The following is a 22491-nucleotide window of genomic DNA, read 5'->3' as shown; positions in this document are numbered from 1 at the left end:
CTGTTTGTGGAACAGTCTACCTGAGGATCTCAGGTCCGCTGCGAGTGTTCATATTTTAAAAGTAAACTCAAAATGTTTCTTTTTAATTTAGCTTTTAATTGAAACTTTTACTTGTTTTATCATTATTATTAATATTATTATTTGCTTTTAATTAAATTACCATTCATATTTTATTTAGTCTCCATCTGTTTTTAGCTCTCCATTTATATATTTACTATAACCTTTAGGAGCTTTATGTTTATGTTTTATTGTTGTATATATGCATGAAATAATGGGGTGGGGGGGTTGCTGTTATTTTTAATATTGTAATTTTTTCTGTTGCATGTGAAGCACTTTGTGCTACATTTCAAATGTATGAAAAGTGCTATACAAATAAAGTTTGATTGACTGATTGATTGATTAGTCACCCAACATTTACAAACAAATTCAAATTTAGAACAGAATTTAGTGCTTCACTCTTTGACTCCATAGCAGCCATATTTCTTTTGCTACGGATGGACCATGCATGTCCCTGATTGGTTAATCCACCTGTCAATCACACCCATCTGAACTCGGGATGATTCTCTTCCGAAAGTATTAAAGAAGTGTGTATTCTGGAGCTCAGGTAAGTTATATTTATTTATTTTATTTAATGAGACAGGGACAGTCCACAATTTTTGCATTTACCTTAACAGAAGAGATGCATTGTACGTCAGGTTGTAGCATCAGTGCTCATTTCCACCTGTAGTCCCTGGGCAGGTTCATTGATTGATTGTATTTAACTGACCTTGACTATCAACTGTTCTTCCTGGAGACCTATGTAGCATGTTTTGGGTTGTCCATTTCATATCCATTTAAATAGTAAATACTTATATTACATCTTGATTCTTCCAGAAATTGTACATTGAGAAATTAGAGTTTGGATGAAAAATGTTTATTTACTAAAAAACACAAAAATATGAAATTTTTACACAGTTGTGATTTTCTTTCACAAATTTTTAACTCTCAAATACTGGACAGCAATGGTATAAGGCACTTCAAATGTGAGGAATTAGTTTGAATTTAAATGTTAAAAGATATTTACAAAGTTAATCCTGGCACTAAAAACGGTGATTAAATTGAGTCAAAATGAAAAAATACATTCCCTTAAATAACCTTCACTGTGAGTTTCAGTGTCACAAAAATAACTCGTAAACATTCACTTAACTGTAAAATGTTATTGATACTTTGTAGTGACATCACACTGGGGGTGTTCTACATGTTTCCACTGTGATACAATGCATACATTAGCACTGTACTCAAGAAGAAAATTCTCAAATGGATTTTCAGGAGCCTGTAACAGTGTTCATGATCCTGTTTAGGAGTTTGATTTTTGACTGGTGAGAAAGACTAACTGAAAAACTGTTAGCTAATACCAGCATTGTGACTACAATGTTATTTGTAAGGGCCTTATTTAACAACACAAATCAGCTTGGCTGTTGTAGTTCTTTCTGGTCATACTGTGTTAAAACAAATATTAGATTAAAGTCTTAGACAGAGCAGTGCCTCCTGTTAGCATCACACCCCCAAGGAATGTTGATGACATCAGCTGCAAAGTATCAATAAGACTTTTGCTTTTATCACATTTAAAACAAAACACAAAAATGTCCTGAAACTTTCCACTTTAAAAACACAGTGTTGTCTCAGTTAGGCAGTTTAGTGCACTGATCTGTGGTCCTGGTCTAATTCTGGTTCAGTCCTTGGTTTTGTCCTGGTTCAGTCCTGGTTTAGTCCCTGCTTTAGTGCAGGTTTAGTTGCATTTATAGTCTCTTGTTTAGTCCTGGTGTAATCCCTGCTCTAATCTCAGTTTAGTCCTGGTTCAGTCCCTGGTTTAGTTCAGAGTTAGTCCTGGTTTAGTCCTAGTTCAGTTCTGGTTAAGTCCTGATTTAGTCACGATTTAGTGCTGGTTCAGTCTTGCTTTAGTCCTGGTTTAATCTTGGTTTAGTTCCTGGTTCTTCCTCTCTTGCCATTGCTTTTCTCTGTGGGTGAGTTCAGCTTCAGAAATTGCAGCAGGACCCCAGTTGGTCACCAGAAGAGGACCCTTAGAGCCTGAAAAACAGAAAGTCCTGGTTTAGGCCTATCAGTAGTAGTAGTAGTAGTAGTAGTAGTAGTAGTAGTAGTAGTAGTAGTAGTAGTAGTAGTAGTAGTAGTATCCACATAGATGCATATCTTCAGTTTTTGTGACACTGAAAAAAATATTTTTTCTTATATCATGGCTTAAAGGAAAAGTGTTCATGCTATAACTAACCATTTATTATGAGAAAAGCTGCAGTCAGATTTGGCATCCGTCAAAAAGAGAATCCAAATGGAATCAGCAACACTGTGGCACCATTATTCATAATACTTGTGGCCATCAGCCCCAAGCTGTACCACATTATCTCAGTCCAGGGTTAGTGTGACCATGTGAACAAAAGTAAAAGTACAATGCGCAGTACCTGGCTGTATGAGGCGCTGCATTCCCTCGTATATTTGTAACAGTAGTATTTGTAGCAGTAGTGGTATCTGTTGTAGTAGTAGTATTGCAATACCTGGCTATATAAGGCATTCCCTTGTGTATTTGTAGCAGTAGAATTAGTACTGGTATTAGTAGTAGTAGTAGCGGTATTTGCAGTACCTGGCTGTATGAGGCGTAACATTCCTTCATGTTCAGCCACTTTGTGTTTCCAGGTCCTGGTGTTGTTTGTGGCGTTCTCCAGTTTCTTCATCACGTTCTGGAAACAAATACATTTGTATGAGAGTCTGAAAATATAAACACAACAAAAGACATCATACAGGCTTCTATAATTTCTACGGCTCGGCTCCTGCACTACAGGAATCCATACCTCCATATGCTATCCCATTCCCTCCTCTCTCCCTGTGGTCATACCTGGTACTGCTCCAGTGCTCCCTGCCTCTCGTTTTCTAGCTCCTCTAGCTGTTTCATGGCCTCTCGAAGTGCAGCCTCTTTGGCCTCTCTCTCCTTCTGCAGCTCTTGATTCTCTGCCTCCGTCTCAGAGAGCGCCCTCTGCTGGTTCAGGTGGATCTGCTCCAGCTCCGCCCTCTTCACACACTCCTCCTCCAACAGTCTAAAAGAAATTGGAAGAAAACAGGTCTAATACAGGGTCTGAAACAGTGTCTGAACCAGGACTGAACCAGGTCTGAACCAGGACTAAACCAGAATTGAACCCAGACCCGGCATCAGGCACATGGAAGTGATAGTGCAGTTGTTTCTAAAACACCACATGATGACATTACAAAGTTGAGCATAGGCAGTGAGACCTGTGTTTGACCCAAAACCCATCTTCTTCTGGCTTTATCCCCACTGTCAGTAGAGGGCGCCCTAATCCTGCTCCTCTGGTTAGACCAGTCTAGTCCTCATTTATTCTTGGTCTAGTCTTGCTTTAGTCCTGGTGTTTTTCCTGGTTTAGTACTGGTTCCGATTAAATTCTAGTTCAGTCCTAGTTTAGACCTAGATTAGTCCTAGTTCAGTCCTGGTTCAGTCCTTAGTCCTGGTTTAGTCCTGATTCAGTTCTGGTTAGGTTCTGTGAGAGTCCAGAGAGTGACCAGGTTTTTAATGAGGTTCCCTATTCAGATCCGTAAACAAGAGCCAGGACCCAGCCAGGGACTAAACCAGGGCTAAGACATGACTAAGGAAGGACTAAACCAAGACTAAAACAGGATTAAAAAAGGAACTAAATCAGCTTTTATTTTGTAATAGTTATGTTTATTTGTGATTTCTTGCATATTTCTATCCTGCTGTTCTTAAATCCATTGAAAGACAAATAAAAGTTCTCTTATCTCTTATATTGTGAGTGCCCCCTGTTTTTTACAGTGCCTTTGCAGTAGCAGTACTAGTAGTAGTAGCAGTCTAATGTTTATTGTTTTATTAGGATTCCAATTACCTGCTCGTATGATGGCTGCTAATCTTCCTGGGGAAGATTCATAAAATGAATTACATTCACAATATTGTGAATAAAAACATATAGTAATAAGGGCAATGGCTGTGTTAATGATCAAAGAAAATGATAGTGAGGTTAGCTTTGAGACATGAGCTTATATTTAACTTCAGATGTCCGCACAGAGCAGGTCAGCTGATTTCAATGATTTATAATAGTAGTAGTAGTAGTAGTAGTAATAGTAGGAGTAGTATTATTAGTAGTAGTAGCATTAGTAGTAGTAGTAGAAGTAGTAGAAGTAGTAGTAGTAGTAGTAGTAGTAGTAGTAGTAGTAGTCGTAGTCTTAGCAGTAATAGTAGTAGTAGTAGCAGTAGTAGTACTGTTGTAGTAGTGATAATTGCAGTGGTAGTGACAGTACTAGCAGTACTTTAGAATAGAGTGAAGTATTGGTTTGATTGTGGTTGTTCTGCCACAGTAGCAGTAGTAGTGTTAGTAATCATAGTAGTAGTAGTGATAGTAGTACATTAGAATACACTGAAGTATTATTGTGATTGTGGATGTTTTGCAGCAGTAGCAGTACTAGTGGTACAAGCTGTAGAAGTGATAGAAGTTGTACTATTATTTGTTAGGTGTAGTAGTATATTAGAATTGTGTGAAGTATTAGTGGCAGTAGCAGTAGAGGGTAGAGTAGTAATCATAGTAGCAATAGTAGTAGTAGTAACAGCATTGATAGTGGCAGTTGTAGTGTATATGTAGTGTGTATTAGCACACAGTGAAATATCAGTGAAGTATTAGCTGATTGTGAAACATAGGAAGGAAGCTGAGAGGGAACTGCCCCAGTCTGAAATAGAAAGGTCCAACAAAAGACTGAACAAAGAGACTGGGACAATTATGTAAATGTACTACTGCAAAAACTACTGAAAAATAATACTGTAAATACTACTGTAAAAGTATTACTTTAGTACGACTGTTAAATACTACTGTAAATGTACTATGGGAAAAACAACTACTGTAAATATAAAAATATTACTATGAAGTACTACTGTGATACAGAAATAGCAATCAAAATGCTTATAGTTTAACGGAAAGAAACATGTTAATGAGCATAATACACAAGAATATGCCATTAAACAGGACTAAGCCAGGACTAAATCAGAATTAAACCAGGTCAAACCCAGGTCCAAAGCAGAATTAAAGCGTTACTGAACCAGGACTAAACAAGGTCTAAAACAAGACTAAACCAGTTCTAACCCAGGACTAAACCCTTTCTATACCTGGTCTAAACCTGGTCTAAGGACGTACCTGGCCTGTAGCCTCCTGACCTCCTCCTCTTCCTGTCTGGTCCTGCGCTCTTCCTCCAGAGCGCCCTCTAGTTGCTGGTACATGTCCTCCAACTCCTTCACTCTCTGAAGATACGTCTCCAACTCTTCAGACTTCTGCGCCATCTGCTGCTCCATCTGCTCTCGCACCTGGACCAGGAAATCAAAACATTAGCGCTCTTGGCTCACAGTAAGATGACCCCTGGTTTGACACCACTTGGGCCTTTCTGTGTGGAGTTTTGCATCATCTCCCTGTGTCTGTGTCATAAACTGTATAACTGAAGTGGAATAAGGGAGTGTGATGTCACACATAGTGTTCGGCTCTAGCCAAATAAAGCTCATCGAGGGTAGCAGTTATAATGGAAATTTGAGTGCAAAACCAAAGAGTCAGGAGCAAGGCTGTTGAAAGTAATGCCGCTTCCTCCTTACACTGCCGGTCTATGGTTTATCAGGGAGCGGGAGCATAGTGTTGCTATGCCCTGTAGCAGGAGCAACCTCTGTGAAAGAGGGAATTGGTCTGTTAATAATGCTCACATCTTGATTTACAAATGAAATACTGAAAAACGCAGCCCAAGATCACGCAGAGCATGTTAAAGTGAATATTTTAAGGCCAAATTGAAAAGCCTGACAGCAGCAGTTACAGACAGGGGTGACTATTACAAATCAACAGAAGTCAATTGCAAACAGTGCTTGAAAGAACTTTGTCCCCATCCTGTTTGGAATGTAAGGGTTTACATCATCAATCCAAACAACATCCACAATTGGTCAAATCCTCCAGCTAAGGTAGTCCTGATGAGGGACACTGACCAAATGACCACATGATCATGTCACAGTTCTTATACTTTATGACAAGCTGGTCGCAGGCAAGCAAAACAGCCTTGAAACTTGTTGAATCATTGTCTAAACATGCAGTTAAGATTCATGATAAGAACCCCTGACAGTATCACCACTGTCCTATTCTTTTCAGTTTTGAATATCTAACTGTATATACTAATATTTGTTGACTTTTCAAAATTCTTCATGGTGCTGCTCTTCCTCTGAAGGATTTTGACTTACTGAGCTCAAAATAAACATCTGGAGTAACATGCTCATCCTCCAGAGGAGAATGCACTGTCCTCAAATATAATGCAGCACTCACCAAATCAGCTTTTTCCTCTGTTGCTGAGTCATTGGAATCATTTGCCAATAGAGATTCGAACCTGCACATATTTTCAACTGTCTGCACATCTGACACTGAAGGATGGGTCAAATACTTCTCTTTTTTCTGGTTGCCCTCATATCTGTCCTGTATTAATTATAGCAGTAGCAGTAGCAGTAGTAGTAGTAGTAGTAGTAGTGTACCATCTTCTCTCTCTCCAGGTCACTCTTGTATCTCTCTTGTAGTTCGTTGTGTGTTTGGGCTCGTCTGCGCTCCTCCTCCGCTGCGTTGGCTGCTGCCTCCTCCAGCGCCTGAAATACACCAGAATACAGTGTGAACACACCATAAATACAATGTATAGTGTAATTTCCTTTTTGAGTTTAAAGTTTCAGACCTCTGAAGAGTCACCCCTATTCAGAGAAGGAATTATTTTTGAACAATAGAAACACCTGCAATGAATAAATGTTGGATGTACAGTATATATTTACATATCATATATTTACATATCCATGGAGACAAGCAGGTAGCGGACCATCACGCTATTCAAAAACTTTACTTCGAAACAGACCAATCACAGTAGATCGTCCCTCCAGACATGACATTCTAGCCGTAACCTTGGAGTTTTTGTTTTGTACAGTTTTCTCTTTGTATCAGGCTCTGAGTATCAGGAAGAATGAGCCCAGTGCTGTCTATGGAACAAGACAACTATGGAGAGAGTGGAGACGAAACACACACAGCTCTGTTTGTTTACAACAGACACCCCCCCTTCTCTCTCCCCTCTTTCTCATTCACTCTCTTCTCTAGGTCTCTCCCCCTCTCTCTGTCTTTTTTTCCCAGTTTTCTAATTCTCCTTTCTGCCTCTCCAGTTTTCTCTGTCTCTCACTCTCTCCTCTCTGTCTGTTTCCCTCTCTCTCCTCTCTTTTCTCTCTCTCCTCTCCGTCTCTCCCTCTCTATCTCTTTCACTCTGTCTCACTCTCTCCACTCTTCCACTATCTTCTGTACAGGTTATGAATGAGGGTTCTGTACTCTTGTGTGGTGTTCCCCTCTCTCCTCTCCCCTCCTCTTTTTCTCCCTCTCTTCACACTTCTCTCTGTACTGTCCTCATGTTCTGCCCCTGTAGACACACTCTGTCTGTGGCTGTTGTAATGTGCTTGTAAACCTGAGTTACACATTGTTTTGTCATAGATTATAAAGTGCCAGTTTTTCCAGTTCCTCCAGAAACTTTTAAAAATTTCTGTCTGCCTGTGTCTGTGTGTTAATGTTTCTGTCTGTGTGTGTGTTTGTATCTGATCAACACAAACGTCACACTCAGATGCAGAGATAATAATTAGCTACAGAGCAAGAGCAAGTCTGACCCAGATGTGTTAATCAATTGATAAAACAACCAAATAATAGAATGTGTACCCCATGACCAGTTCTGACCAATCAGAACTACTGAAGCTGGGGCACAGCAGGGCAGTTTTTAAGAGCTTAGCCTAACAGCCTAACAGCCTAATTTCTTGTCATTAGTTTTACACAGTACATTCTGATCACACTCTGTAATACTCATACACATACATGCTCTCCACCAGGGTCCAAATCTTTTTCACAGAGGGTCAAACGAACTAGCTCAGAGCCACAGATGGGGGTCAGTTCAGTGAGTCATTCAGATAGTGCATAATTAATAGATGGTAGATAATTAACTGAACAAACTTCTGCACCGAAACAGGAAATAATTCACAAGCAGCTCAAAATCCTTCAGTCGTTTCAAAAACAAGCTTTTTTATCTTTACTTTCAGTTAGTTGCAATGACATGATAGACCACACAGTCACCAGATGTACCTCACACTACTGAACTTAAAGGGCCCATACTGCGTCATTTTCTGCTCTATGTTATAATGTTATTTCTTCATCACAAACATACCTGGAGTTGTGTTTTGTTTCATTCACACGTTTAACACACAAATCCTGCATATTTAGACTGAGTTCTTCTCTTAAACAGGAAAAAAATGCGTTCCACCTTGTGATGTCATGTGTAATACAGGAAGTGCTCAAGTGTGTTTTTAAACTCCATACACCTTCACTAGAATAATTTGGACCATTTCAGCTCTGGGATTGCTTGTCTACAATCCAAAAGGTAAAAGGCAGCTTAACTTGAACACTACCACCAGGTTTTATACATCCTGGGTTTAATCTTGTTAGCTATGTTAGTCCTGTGTTAGCTCAGTGTTAGCTTTGTGTTAGCGTATTTGGCTAGGGTGATTAGACATCCCTATTTACCTGGGGCAGTCCCAGTTTTGAGCCCTGTGTCCCCTGTCCCAGCAGATTTGTCAAAAAACAGTTTTATACAAGAAATGTCCCAGATGTCCCTATTTTTGACCAATTCTAAACCAGGACTAAACTAAGACTAAACCAGGACTACATCAGGTCTAAACCAGGACTAAAACAGGACTATCACAATTTTTGACTAATCTGATCCCTGCCAACAGTAAAGAAGAGCATAAATTGTCACTTGTTTAGCTAAAATACAGGAAACCGTGTTTGCGAATGACCATAAAGCAAAAAAAAAAAAAAAATACAGGTCATGACTAGACACAAGAATGTATAATCTTACTCTTTTCACAGTTTTATTTATACCAACCATCCCAACTCAAGTGTGTCACTTCTATCTATCTTTATCTCGTACCTTCCTCATATTCTCCAGCTCTCTCTGTTTTGCCTCGTTGGCTGTCTGTAGCTGGCTCATCCTCTGCTCCAGCTCCAACTGCTCCAACTGCAGCCTCATCCTCTGCTCCCTCCTCCTCATCCTCGCCTCGCGGTGAGGAGCAGGTCTGTGCTGACGGAGCAACGAAACTACCATCTGGATCGCTACAACATAGGAGAAAGGAGAAGAAAGAGTCAGAGAAGCACAGGAGCAGAGGAGAGGAGGAACAGAGGTGCGGAGGATAGTTAGATGGTGCAGAGGTGCAGAGGAGAGGGTCAGAAGAGCAGATGGACCAGAGGATGGTTAAAGGATACAGAGGAGGAGCAGAGGAGGAGCAGAGGAGGAGTAGAGGAGGAGTAGAGGAGGAGTAGAGGTGCAGATGTGCAGAGAAGAGGGTCAGATGAAGCTGAGTATGGTCAGAGTTTAGTTAGGTAAAGAGGATGAGCAGAGATACAGAGGAGGGTGCAGAGGATGTACCTTGGATCCACTCCTGTTTCTTCTTCTTGTCTGAGGCGCTGATCTCAAAACTTTTCTGAGACGATTTCACCAGAAGCAGACATTTTTTCCCCTCTTTGTCAGGAAGAGACTGGAGACAAATATCAAATACATCAGAACACAATAAAAGGTCATTTGTCCACCAACAGTCAGCAGGTTGATTTCTAACCACCGAATACTGTTTTCGTATCATTTTGCAAGACACTTCCCCATCACGTGTGAGAGTCAGCATAGATATTAACTGAATAAGGTGTTGTCATTTTCAGGACCACAGTGCCTTCTGCAGTACTAGTAGTAGTAGTTGTTGTAGTAGTAGTAACCATAGGATTTATGCAGTTGTAGTATTCGTACCTCGACAAAGCAGTTGGGGTCCAGTATGATGTCTCCCTTCTTGTCACTCTTGTCCTCTCCTGTGTAATACGACACGCAGTCTGGTCTGAGCACAAACCAGCGCTCTGTCCAGTTCTTCCTCTTGTGCCCCTTCTTTAGCAGGAAACCCTGAGAAATATAGAGACTTAGGTTAGAGCGGGGTTAGTCCAGGAACCAAAAACTAGGAACTAGGGACCAGAGAAAACAGGTTTAGAATAGAGACCATCTGACATGTGGTGTAGCTCACATTTATACCAGGTTTAGACCACAGAGAACAGAGACCAGTGATCAGGACCAGAGAGTCCTGCTTTAGTCCTGGTTAAGACCTGTTTTAATCCAGTTTTAGTGCTGGTTAAATACTGTTTTAATCATGATTTAGTCCTGGTTTTACTCCTGGTGTAGTCCCAATGTAGTACCTGCTTTAACACGTCTAAGATGAGCTCCTGGTACACCTCGTTGATGCCCATGGACAGTGTGTGTCTGTGGATGTTCTTGAAGAGTCCAGCCCCCATGAGTCCGAGCAGCTCCCAGACGCTGAGCTCGTTCCCGGATCTGGTCCAGGTTTGGTCCAGGCCCTGTTCCACCCACGACCCTCCCATGGCCTCACACAGTTTACGCAGCAGGTACTCCATCTGAGAAACAAGAACAATATGACAGGTTAGACTCATTTCACTACAGTTAAAATGCCACTGAAAATCTTGCCAATGTCATCAGTATTTCCTATTGGTGTGATAATAAATGTAGGATCTGCTCTGTCTGAAGCTCTGTTACTCCAGTTAGACTTTAATCTAAGATTCATTTTAACACAATCTTACCATAAAGAACTGACTTATTTGCAACTATAGTTGAGCTGACTTGTGCTGTTAAACAAATCCCTCTCAAATGATGCACTATACAAACATACAAACATTATCCCAACCTGGCTAGCATTAGCCAACAGTTTTTCAGTTAGTCATTCTCATCTATTAGTAACTAGACCCAAGAACTCACTACATTACAACAGAAGTCTTCTCCTGTAATCTGTATTAAATGATACTGGCCTATAGAATGTTGTGATGTCATCTGAAACACAGCAATTAATATTTAACATTTTCAGATTTTCCTCCTTCCTGGTTTTATGATTCACCCGCAGTCCCTTCTTCCTCTCATTCCTCGGACACAGAGCACTTCCGTGTCTTTGGTTGATGATTGAGTGGAGTTAGATTCCGGTCTGAGTCTAGTGTTTGCTCAAGAGCACAGAGGAAGTGAGCTGCTTCCTGTTTCAGATGGAACTTTATTTAAAACAGGAACAGACAGGAACTGAGTCAGGACTGAGTGGACAGGGATCAGTGTAAGCCAGACACACAGTGTGATTACATGTAAAGGGTGTTTGACAGCTCTTCATTGTTTTTGAGCCCAAGTCTGATGTTATTGCCCTGGTCTCCTCAGATAGGCTGAGGGAGGACTAGTTGTAGTGGATTCTTCTACATGTTATAGGAGGAAAATAAGGCTATCTGCCCACAATTCACTGTGACTGGTTAAATCCACCTATCACTCACACAGACTTCACAGTGACTGTCCACCTCTGGTTATGAAAGTAAATCTCCCCTTCATTTTCCCAGACTTTCAGAAAAGAAAAGCTGAGCTCTGAGGTAACTAATGACCACAGGACATTTTTACTGACTTATTAAGACATTGACTTATTTCATTTCACTGAATCTTATGTTTTAAAAGTGCTTCATGGACTTAAGATGTGTGAAGAATTCCTCAGTCGTCCAGGTAGAATCCATGGCGAGGAGAAAATTCTGTTTGTCGACGGGACAAAAGTTAGTTTGGTTGAAGACGTTTCGCAGCTTATCCAAGTTGCTTCTTCAGTTCTGGTCAGAATGCTGGTGGACACTTCCTTATATCTGTCTGCAGGAAGGAGCTAACTAACTACTCTGAAACTAACACACCTACTTGCTTACAGTTTATGTTAGTTAGTTAGGCCTATTGACCTGTACTGGGAGTGGGGGTCTAATTAGCATAACAATTCAGGGCCATAATGGTGCTCCCTCACCTCTGGACCTGACCTGCTACACCTGTTGTTCTCTTGTTTGTTTTGAATTAGGTTTGAGGATGGAGTTATAAATAGGAGATAGGTGGTGTCTGAGGCCTCCATTTCTGTTTAGAGAAGGATTCTCTTTCTTAACAAAAATGGCTTCTTTCAATCCCTTCTCAGACCAATTATTTTCTCTGGCTAAAATCTGTACCTCACTGTCCTCAAATGAGTGGCCCGAGGCTTTTAAGTGGAGATGTATGGCAGACTGAGGTCTACTACTGCTCTCTCGTCTGTGTGAGAGGTGGTGAGGTGAGGGGGCACCCATTATGGTCCTGAATTGTTATGCTAATTATACCCCACTCCCAGTAGCAAGTAGGTGTGTTAGTTTCAGAGTAGTTAGTTAGCTCCTTCCTGCAGACAGATAGGAAGGAAGTGTCCACCAGCATTCTGACCAGAACTGAAGAAGCAGCTTGGATGAGCTGCGAAACGTCTTCAACCAAACTAACTTTTGTCCCGTCGACAAACTGAATTTTCTCCTCACCATTTTGGACTTAAAACAAACATGTTAGTTAGTTGGATATTAGTTAGCACATAGCTGATTGGGCTCCAGGATGCCTCTGGACTCTGAATATTTGAATTCTGTGGGAAGTCTGTGGGAAAAATAATTTAAGAATTTTCCTCCAGAGCCAGAGCAGACTTGGAAGTGGGTGGGACTGTGGATCTCCTTAGGGAGAGAGGGTGTGTGCATGTCTGTCTTTGAGCAGAAATGGATTTAACAGAGGTACAGCTCTAGTTGGCAATGTTAGGAACATTCCAGTATATGGCATTATAGATCACTCTCCACGGAGACAAGCAGGTAACACACCCAGGCCAATTTGTAGGTTTCAAGCAATCATGTGTGAATAACATGTTTGTTTTTCTATATATTTTTTATATTGTGTAATTTCTGTCCTCTTCAATGACAATGACCAATGTGTATGGATTTTCACATAGGTTTATGTTGGTTTAATTGTGTATATGTGTGTGTGTGTGTGCATGCATGCGTGTGCATGTGTATGTGTGATATTTGTGTTACCTCTTCACTGACGATGATGAGTGGATACCGATCTTCACTGAGGAAGTTGAAGATGCACCAGAGTCTGAAGGCATCATCCTCTGAGATCTGCAGTTTTATCTTGTCAAGGTTCTTCTTACAGCAGAGAGTCCAGCACATGTGGTAGAAGTCTACCTTATCAAAGTCCCCTTTAACCTGAAATACAACACAAAAATGAAAGTATCAATTTTTTATCCCATATATATAAGAAGAATGTGTCTTGCTCAAAGACTGTGTAAAGAAGTGGACTCAGTGAGTGTGACGTTCAGCTCCAGTCAAATGAAACTCACAAGGCTAGTAATTACAGGAGCTAATTTGGAGCCAATTCCATATTAGGAATAGGAATTTATTTACTGACAAGATACAAAATAAAAACTCCAGGATCATGTTGAGTGGGTTAATACAAACATGTTAAGGCCAAAATGACAAGGCTAACGGCAGCAGTTACAGACAAAGGGTTGACAATTTTTCAATGTAAAGTCAATTGGACCCAGAGTTGGTGGAGCCGGAAACGCCTCCGTGAACACTTTCTATTTAGAACATGGTGGCTAGTGGGTTAGATCTGTCCATTTAGTCTATGGTCTTGTCCCAGTACAGATATATTGTAAAAATAAGAGATAAATATACAACCACTGTGCACTGTGTGCATCTAATTGTAAACTGTTTCATTGTCAATGAATCAGCAAGTGTGCATTAGCATGCTAGTTGTTGTTAGCATTACCATCACAGCAAAGCTGGTCTCTGAAAGTTGTGAAAAGCGCTTATAAACTGAATAATGTGTGTTGTGAATGCATAAGGTACATGAAGAATAATTTGGACCACTGCAACCCATTTAAAATGAACTAGTTCTGTTTTTCAGTGTTTTAAGACAGTAAAAAAAAAGTACAACATAAATCAGATCAGATGTGTAATGATCACAGTAAGTATAGAAAAGTGGGCAGGGATAAGGGGTAGGTGAAAGCAGACATTTTCTGAGCATGCAGGCCTCAAATACAAACACAGGATTATTCAAACATGTGAATGAATGTAAACTCAGCTCAGAGTGAGGTCATGATTAGGACAAACTGGTGTAAATTTTGTAATCTTGCTATCCCTTTAAGTCCTGCTGTTTGAGTGTGAATGTTCCTGGTTGTTTTTGTGGCGTTCTTTCTCTGGTCTCCATGGTAACGTCCCTGAGTCTCTCTCCTAAAACACAAACTCTCACGCAACTTCAAATCCCCTTCTATCTGTAATAAGCAGTCTAGGTTTGTCAAAAGCAAATCAGATACTAACTGATACTAAAACTAGTATGGAAACTAGATACTCATTTAAACAGGTATCAATACTAAAAACAGTCACATTCATAGAGATATTATTGTTTGCCTACAATGTTCCACAGTATGGCTTAAGCATAATGCATTTTAAGGTATTTTTGAGCAATAAGAAAACTCTAATTAAATAACTGTAAGATACATCAACTTAATGCCATACTCTGGAGCACTGTAGGAAAATATAAATGAAATCTCCATGGAGACAAGCCACCAGAAAATGACATAGTGCACCTTTAAGCCATTTAAAATCATTCTATTCTTACTTGAATCATTTTTTTAAAGAAACTACACTTTTCTAGTGGCATACTTGAGTAATATGTTGTACAGTGTAACAGTTGTGGTTACTCTTCCCACTGCCAGTAACTCTACAAGTGACCAAAGTTTTGTCTTGACATTTTATCTTTCTTGCGCCACTCCTTAAGATATTATTTAGTTTACCTAATTTTGTGTCTGTCCTTTGAAAATACCATATTTTGTGCATCATTTAATGTTTTGTCCATCAGATTTGATTGTTTCTGAAGTTAATGTAACTTCAATACTAATCAAATCATACGTTATGTCTCGACAGTTATCCAGTGAGTAGTACTTCTCCAAAATACATTTTTACTCTTAGATGAGTACATTCTTGGACCACTACTTACTTCTGCTTGAGTAATATTATTTTGAAGTAACGTTATTCTTACTTCAGTACAATAGTGGTTAATCATGGTTGTTATTATTAGTAGTAGTTTCATTAGCAGTTATTAGATGTGAGTTTCCTTGTTTGCTCCGGATGTAACCCTGTGGTGTTGTGGTTTCCTTCACTTTTATGGTCAGAAGTAGACATTAGTCACAGATGCAGTAACTTTAAAGTACTGTGTAGTAACTGTGTAATTGTCCTGTAGTACTTCTGTGGCAATCTTGTATTTGACACAGTTGCTGTGATGAAGTAACTGTGATATAATGCAGTAACAGGAAACTCCATCTGAACTCCACCCTCAGTCTGGGTTTGCTCCAAGATACACTACATCTCTGCATCTGGAAATACTAGCAGTACTAGCAGCAGCAGCAGAAGCAGCAGTAGTAGTAATAGTAGTAGTAGTAGTAGTAGTAGTAGTCGTAGAAGTAGTATTAGTAGTACTTGAACACAAATACAAGAATGTGGTGAACGTCACAGATCTATAAATAACTCAGGAGTGTCCTCTGTGGTTATGAACAGCATTCCAGCAACTGATCAGACAGGTCTATCCTCCTCTGCTCCGCTGCCCCTCTCCTCTGCTCCTAGGACCCTCTACTCTGCTCCTCTCCTCTGCTCCTAGGACCCTCTTCTCTGCTCCTCTCCTCCTCTGCTCCTAGGACCCTCTTCTCTGCTCCTCTCCTCTGCTCCTAGGACCCTCTTCTCTGCCCCTCTCCTCTGCTCCTAGGACCCTCTTCTCTGCCCCTCTCCTCTGCTCCTAGGACCCTCTTCTCTGCCCCTCTCCTCTGCTCCTAGGACCCTCTTCTCTGCCCCTCTCCTCTGCTCCTAGGACCCTCTTCTCTGCTCCTCTCCTCTGCCCCTAGGAACCTCACCTCTGCTTCTCTGGCCTTCTCCTTTGCTCCTCTGCTCCTCTGACCCTTGCCTTTGCATGATCATTTGCCAGTTCTTGGTTAGTCACTGGAGCGTGTCAGTTTCGGCCCAGGTTTAGGTCACAGGTGCTCTTATTTTGAAAGGACCAGTGAAGCGTCAAATGTCATGGCTTCACTTCCTCTTTCTGTGAAAGACCTGAGTCAGACCCAAAACATGCAGAATCATCCTTCTCACATATTTAACCCAAAGAGACTGAAGAATGGGTTAAATGAAGGTATAATCCAGGGACACTGAAGGATGGGTTAAATAAAGGTTTGTATTTTTGTGGGCACAAGATTTGCCCTGTCAAGATAAAAACACACATTGTATCGGTCCATCTCAAAATAATACATAAAACATGTTTTTCTAGGTGCATATCATTTTGTGAGAGTCAAAAGAACACTGACGATTCTCTAGTGTCTGAAAACAAAACTCTTTCTCGACTTTGACACAAAATGTGTTAAATATTTCACCTTTAGTGATACCACAACACCACTGTCAAGGCCAGCTCTCTCTCCTCTGTTTGTCACTCTATAGCTCCTCTCTCTACATCCTTTCCTTCTTTCTCTCTCTCTGTCTCCCCTTCCATCTCTATTTCTCTTTATGCCTCTGTCTCTGTCTCTCAGCCTCTCCTCTCTATCTCCTCACTTGCTCCCTCTCTCTGTCTGTCACTCTTTATTTCCTTTTCTTTCCTCTCTCCTCCAGTCTCTCGCTTCCTGTCTATTTCCTTCAATCCACCTCACTCTCTCTATGTCATCTTTGATCTATCTATCTCTTTTTTCCACGTGGTCCACTTGCTCAATTTCTCTCCATCTCTCTCTCTTTATTCATACCAACTTTAAATTGTTTTTTTCTTTAAATCTCTGGGTTTCCATTCCTTGGTCACATGACCCGTCCTCACTCAGATCCTGGAAAAGTTCCAGAAAAAAACTTTAGTCTCATAAATAACAATAACAGAAGGAGCCTGAGTCACCAGAGTGATTGGTCCAGTGTGATACATCAGGATTTACTTAAAAACTATTACAGTATAGAGCTTTTCTGGACTGTGAATTAAACCATGGCTAAAGGTGGAAACTGCAGGAGCTGCAAAATAAATAAATAAAATAAAGACTTCTTTTGATTTGAGCAGTTATCGATACTAAAAAAGTCACATTCACAGGACAGAAACAAAACTTTCCTAAATAGCTTAAGAATTATCTTGAGCTGCATTAGAACTATAAGAGCACATAGACTAGTATATATACCCGTGGACCACTAAGGAACCTACCTGGACGACTGAGGGATTACACAGATATAAAGTCACATGGTAATGTAAAAGAAAGTACTATCATTTAATGTTGAAAATCACATTCTGTTGTCTAAAGAAAGATTTTTTTTTAATCATTATGGTACTGGTATCTTTTTTCATGGTATGAAATGTAGAATAGAGACAACACTATTACTAACTTTAGACTAACTTACTGTATGACTTATATACTTAGTTTTGCGACCCCATACATTTACTCCTACTTGAGTAATAGTGTACCGTGTAACTGTATGAATGATTTGAATATTTGTGTTTCTTGGAAAGCTCCTTCAGATATGATTTAGTTTGGCTCATGTTTGGGTCTGTCCTTTGAAAATACCAGATTTCGGTATGACATACATTATTTTTGTCCTTCACATTACATTCACATTCACTTCATATTATAAATGTAGTTAAACTTTAAGTTTCTCTTACTTGAGTACATGTTTAAGCTACTCCTAAACTATTTCTGCTCAGGACTAAACCAGGACAGAACCAGGACTGAACCAGGACTAAACTAGGACTACAGATGGTTCTTTGGCCTAATATTTTCCTGGTTTCAAAAGAATTGAAAGAATCATCCGGACTCGCTTATAAGTGACACAAATTCTGTGACACTTTGAGCACAAAGTGAAACCACAACTCAGCAAATTCTACAGACCAATGACCAGTCAGGAGTCTGCTACAACAACAGAGAGACAAGGACTAAACCAGGACTACGCCAGGACTAAAGGAGGACTAAAGCAAAACTAAACCAGGACTACAGCAGGACTAGACCAGGACTGAACCAGGACAAAACCTGTGAGCCCCACTAGAGGAAGTGAAGCTTCTACGGTTGGATGGTTTAATTGTTGATTTCATGGAGCAGAACAGGTGGAACCAGATCAGGAACAGGAAGTCCAAGTCCTTTTTGAGGTCTGAGCGCCAATCAGAACCAACAGACAGATTCTGGTTCAGTCCTGATATAGCTCTGGTTTAGTCCTGATTTAGTCTTGCTTTAATCCTGATTCAGACCTGGTTTTAGGTCTTACCTTGTCCAGTATGTACTTGGACAGGTAGGGCATGTATCCCTGGTTGGACACTGGACCTTCGTCGTCATCTTTGAAATGTTCTTCTAAAGCCACAGGATCATGAGGAACCTTCAGCACCGTGCACAGGTTATGGGACAACACCTGAGGAGAAAAACAACCAATGAGAGACAAACGCCGGAGAGAAACATCCAATCAGAGACGTGGAAGAGAGAGGATAGCCAATCTGAGAGGAAAGGAGAGTATAACTATAGAGAGAGAACCAATCAAAGACAAGACTTGGAGCAAAGAATCAGTCAGAGAGGAGGAAGAGAGAGCATTGGGAAACAGACAACCAATCAGAGATAAATCTAAGAGAGAACAGCCAGTCAGAGAGGAGCATCCAAGATGAGACAGCCAATCAGAAAGGAGAAGAGAGCCTTAAGCACCATGCACAGGCTATGGGACAATACTTGAGGAAAAAAGAACCAATCAGAGAAAAGCACCTGAGGAAAGACAACCAATCAAAAAGGAATATAGAAGAGGACAGCTAATCAGAGAGGAGGAGAGTGCAACGGTAGACAGAGCCAATTAAAATGAGACAAAAAGACCTGCGGCAAAGAACCAGTCAGAGAGGAGGAAGAGAGTAGGTTTGGAGAGAAACAGCCAATCAGAGAAGAGAATACAATTGCACATGGGGAAGGAGAACCGGGACTAAACCAGGACTGAAGCAGGACTAAACCTGGGCCAGGACTAAACTAAAACCAGACCAGGACTACTATATAGAGACACATTGAAGACTTTAAACCTAGAATGAGAATCAGATTTTGAACTGATCATGAAATACAGAGAATAAGAGTCTAGGCACAGTATATTTTGCATATATGCTCCACCCACTGCCAAAACTCAAAAACAATGAAAACAATAACTTTTGGTTCACTAATAAATGTTAAATCTCTAACTGACCTAGGCATTCTGTCATTTTTGTTTGAGGGAAATATGACTTTTTATATTCAATTACTAACGGTAATAACAGAGGGATGAGGGGAGTTCCCAAAAACACTCAAAAGAAGAAGTGGAAATGATTATGTCTAAAAATGTGCTGCAGAATTCTATGGTCGAATTGACATGTCAACTGTCAAAATTATGGCTCAGGTCTCTGTTATTACTTGGCCTATTCACATGAAATGAAAACTGGCACAAAGTTCAACGTGTCAATAGGCCATTGATACTTTGCTGCCAATGTCATCAGTAATCCCTGGAGGTGTGAGGCTAAGGTACTGCTCTGTCTGAAGGTCTGTTAGACTTTAATATGAACTTTATTTTAACACAATATGACACTAAAGAACAGACTTAGCAAAAACTACAACAGTTGGGCTGGGTTGGGCTATTAAACAAGTCTCTCACACATACAATTACAGTCATAAGCCAACAATTTTTCAGTTAGTCGCGCTCACCTTTTTGTTGAAAATCAAACTCCTAAACAGGACCATGAACATTCACGTCGATCACAAGCTCCTGGAAATGTGCTGTTTTGGGTTTTTTAAAATTAATTTTCAATTACTTGGTACTATTTGCTAATGTGTGCTTTTTGTAGGGTGACCAGACATCCCTATTTACCCGGGACAGTCCCAGTTTTGAGCACTGTATCTCCTGTCTGAGCAGACTTATTCAAAACTAATGATTTGTCCGTTTTATACAAGAAATGTCCCAGGTGTCCCTATTTCTGACCAATTTGATACACGGTAACAGTAAAGAGAGGCATAAATTGTCATTTATTTAGGTAAAATACAGAAAAGCTGCTTAAAAATGACCAAAACACAAAGAAAATATGACTACACTGGCTCACATTAGTGCCGCGTGCGTAACAGTTTTCCTTAATTATGCACTCCTTTCACAATTTTATTATTACCAACCAACCCAAACCAGGAATGTCCCAGTTTTTTATTTTGAAAATCTGGTCAGTTTTGTGTCATCACGGTAACTGCGTTGCACCATAGACACACATGTAGAACCCAGCATGATCTCACTGCAAAGTACCATTAAATAAAGAGTGAACTATATAATAATTAAAATGTGATTTTAGTACTTTACCTACCGGGAATATGAAAACAGACTCTCAAATATATTTCCTGTTAAATAAAGTGAAATGTAAATATTTGTCCCATTTTTGGCATAACTTTATTTTTAACTGCAATATTACAATTCCATTTGCAGTTTGTTGTTAAGAAGGAGCATTGTATTGTAATTTGCGCAAGTAATTTCCCAGTAACATGTAAATCTAATTTAAAAATACACATACATTGGTTAGGCAAGCTATAAGAAGCAATAGCAGGATTTGATAACAGAGCCATTTGAGAGGTGAAGAAGTGAAAATTGAATGAAATACTGCTGTGGAAATAAGCACTACACTGGTAGTACAGGTAAAGGTAATAGTAGTAGCAGTAGAAGTAGTGACAGCAAGTAGTTGTTGCATTGTAAAGAAATAGTTTTAGATGGAATCAGCACAGTTTCTTTTGTGATTCTAGGTCCTGTTTAAGTCCTGATTGAGTCCTGTTTTTGTCTTTGTTTACTCCTAGTTTTGTCCTGGTTTAGCCCTGGTTCAGTACTCATTTAATTTTAGTTTAAGAGCACTGGCTTTAGTTTAATATTCGTTTAGATGTGATTTAGTCCAGGTTCGGTCCAGGCCATCATTAAACCGAAAAACCCCAGGACTCTGTTCTTGAGGCATCCACAGACTGTCGCTTAATCTCATATCGCTGTGACCGCAGCAATCTCGGAAATACACGTTCCACTCGATCAACAATATTTACTCAACACTTCTCAAACTCAAACTTTAACAGGAGCGCACATCTGTCAGAATGTGCAGCTCAAATACCGCAGAACTATAGGGTCGTTTGAAACCAAGGACCACTGAACTGAACCAGGACTAAAGAAGTACAAATGCAGGTCTAAACTAAGGTCCAAACCAGAACTGAACATGGACTAAACCAGGTCTAAATCAGGACTAAAGAAGTACAAATAAAGGTCTAAACTAAGGTCTAAACCAGAACTAAATCAGGAATAAACTAAGGTTAAACTAGGACTAAACCAGGACTAAACCAAGGACTGAACCGGGAATGAACCAGGTCTAAACTCCGCGGCTCATCCTGCGCTCAGGGCCCGGGGACACGCACCTTGAGCTGGGACTTGGAGACCTTCCCGCTCCGGTCCACGTCCAGCGCGGTGAAGGCGTGCCAGATCGGCTTAAGCAGCTCGTCCCTGGACGCCATAGTCCTGGAGCAGGTCTGGAGCAGGTTTCTATATTGAAGAGAGAGAGGTCATGCGTGCATGAACTGCACATTCACTTCAAGAGCGGCTGTCACGTGACCACAGCAAGCGCAAAGCGCAGCAGCGGCGCTCAGCGAGAGATGCGCCTCGGCGCAACCATCAAAGAACAATTAATCAAGAACCAAAAACAAGAGAGAGAGATTGGAAGAGCAACCACATGTTTCAGCAATGAAAGCCAGCACCACCAAAAAGTTTATTTATTTATTTATTTTTTTCGCTAGGAAAAAAAAAATCTTCTGTTTTATGTAAATCTTCATTTTTATAATTCACATGGGACGAGGAACAAAAATGCAGTGTTGGGAAGTAACTGAAAACATGTACCCAAAATACATACACAATAATCGTGTTTAAACGTTTACAGTTTTCTTTTTCTTCCTTTTTGCAGTTTCAGGTGCTGGGCTTGTTTTGCTTTGATACTTTGACACTTGCTTGGACCGTGGTAAAATGAACTGGAAGAGAGCCACGTTTGATTGAAATACAGCCACTAGGCGTCGCTGGTGTGTGATCTGAGCAAAGTTATGAATTTCAAACATTAATTTTATAAGGAAAAACACCATGTTAATGTTCATATTATGTTGGTACTCACGGGTATTTAACTATAAAAGGTAGCCTTATAATAAGAGGTGAAACGTAACAAAGTATAAGTAGTAAAGTACTTTACTTTAGATATTCGTGTAATCCCTCAATCGTCCAAGTAGGATCCTTTAGATGTCCGTGTAATCCCTCAGTCGTCCAAGTAGGATCCATCGCAAAGGAGAAATTCAGTTCTGTCAACTGGATAAGTTTTGGGTTTTTTTGATCGAATAAGTTTCAAAGCTCATTCATGCTGCTTCTTCAGTTCTGGTCAGACACTGGTGGACACTGCCTGAAGGGAGGAGCTAACTACCGTACACTGAACTCTGAAGTTAAGACACCTGCTTGTTTACAGTTTCTGTTAGTTAGCTATGTCTATGGAACTGCACAA

General features: G+C 40.3%; 1 protein-coding gene across 2 annotated transcripts; it reads right to left on the bottom strand.

The window, feature by feature from the left end:
- Window positions 1-897: 897 nt before the first annotated feature.
- swap70b (switching B cell complex subunit SWAP70b) lies at window positions 898-21541 on the bottom strand. Of its 2 annotated transcripts, XM_055155201.1 has the most exons (13): window positions 21374-21541; window positions 18222-18362; window positions 12993-13166; window positions 10314-10529; window positions 9880-10026; window positions 9511-9619; window positions 9016-9197; window positions 6554-6661; window positions 5196-5362; window positions 2885-3083; window positions 2633-2729; window positions 1952-2067; window positions 898-1874 (listed from the first exon to the last, which is right to left on the bottom strand). In XM_055155201.1, exons 1-13 carry the CDS (start codon window positions 21467-21469, stop codon window positions 1872-1874), a joined length of 1755 nt encoding a protein of 584 aa, XP_055011176.1. In that variant the 5' UTR covers window positions 21470-21541; the 3' UTR covers window positions 898-1871. The 2 variants fall into 2 exon arrangements, with proteins under 2 accessions (XP_055011176.1, XP_020780602.2); XM_020924943.2 differs by having other exon boundaries at window positions 898-2067; window positions 21374-21540.
- Window positions 21542-22491: the final 950 nt, after the last annotated feature.

This window comes from Boleophthalmus pectinirostris, unplaced genomic scaffold (genome assembly GCF_026225935.1).
Source record: "Boleophthalmus pectinirostris isolate CB_2022bp ecotype Guang Dong unplaced genomic scaffold, ASM2622593v1 HiC_scaffold_2, whole genome shotgun sequence".
Lineage (NCBI taxonomy): Eukaryota > Metazoa > Chordata > Actinopteri > Gobiiformes > Gobiidae > Boleophthalmus > Boleophthalmus pectinirostris.
The sequence above is the reverse complement of the archived record's forward strand: the minus strand, read 5'-3'. Positions and strand labels throughout refer to the sequence as shown.

Bases quoted from the DNA above. Each gene is read 5' to 3' on its own strand.
- swap70b (XM_055155201.1), bottom strand. From the start codon at position 21,469: ATGGCGTCCAGGGACGAGCTGCTTAAGCCGATCTGGCACGCCTTCACC. The intron at 9,620-9,879 runs GTACGAATACTA...ATTTGTCTCCAG, and splicing joins ACCCCAACTGCTTTGTCGAG to TCTCTTCCTGACAAAGAGGG. The intron at 5,363-6,553 runs GTACACTACTAC...TTCCTGGTCCAG, and splicing joins ACCTGGAGAGAGAGAAGATG to GTGCGAGAGCAGATGGAGCA.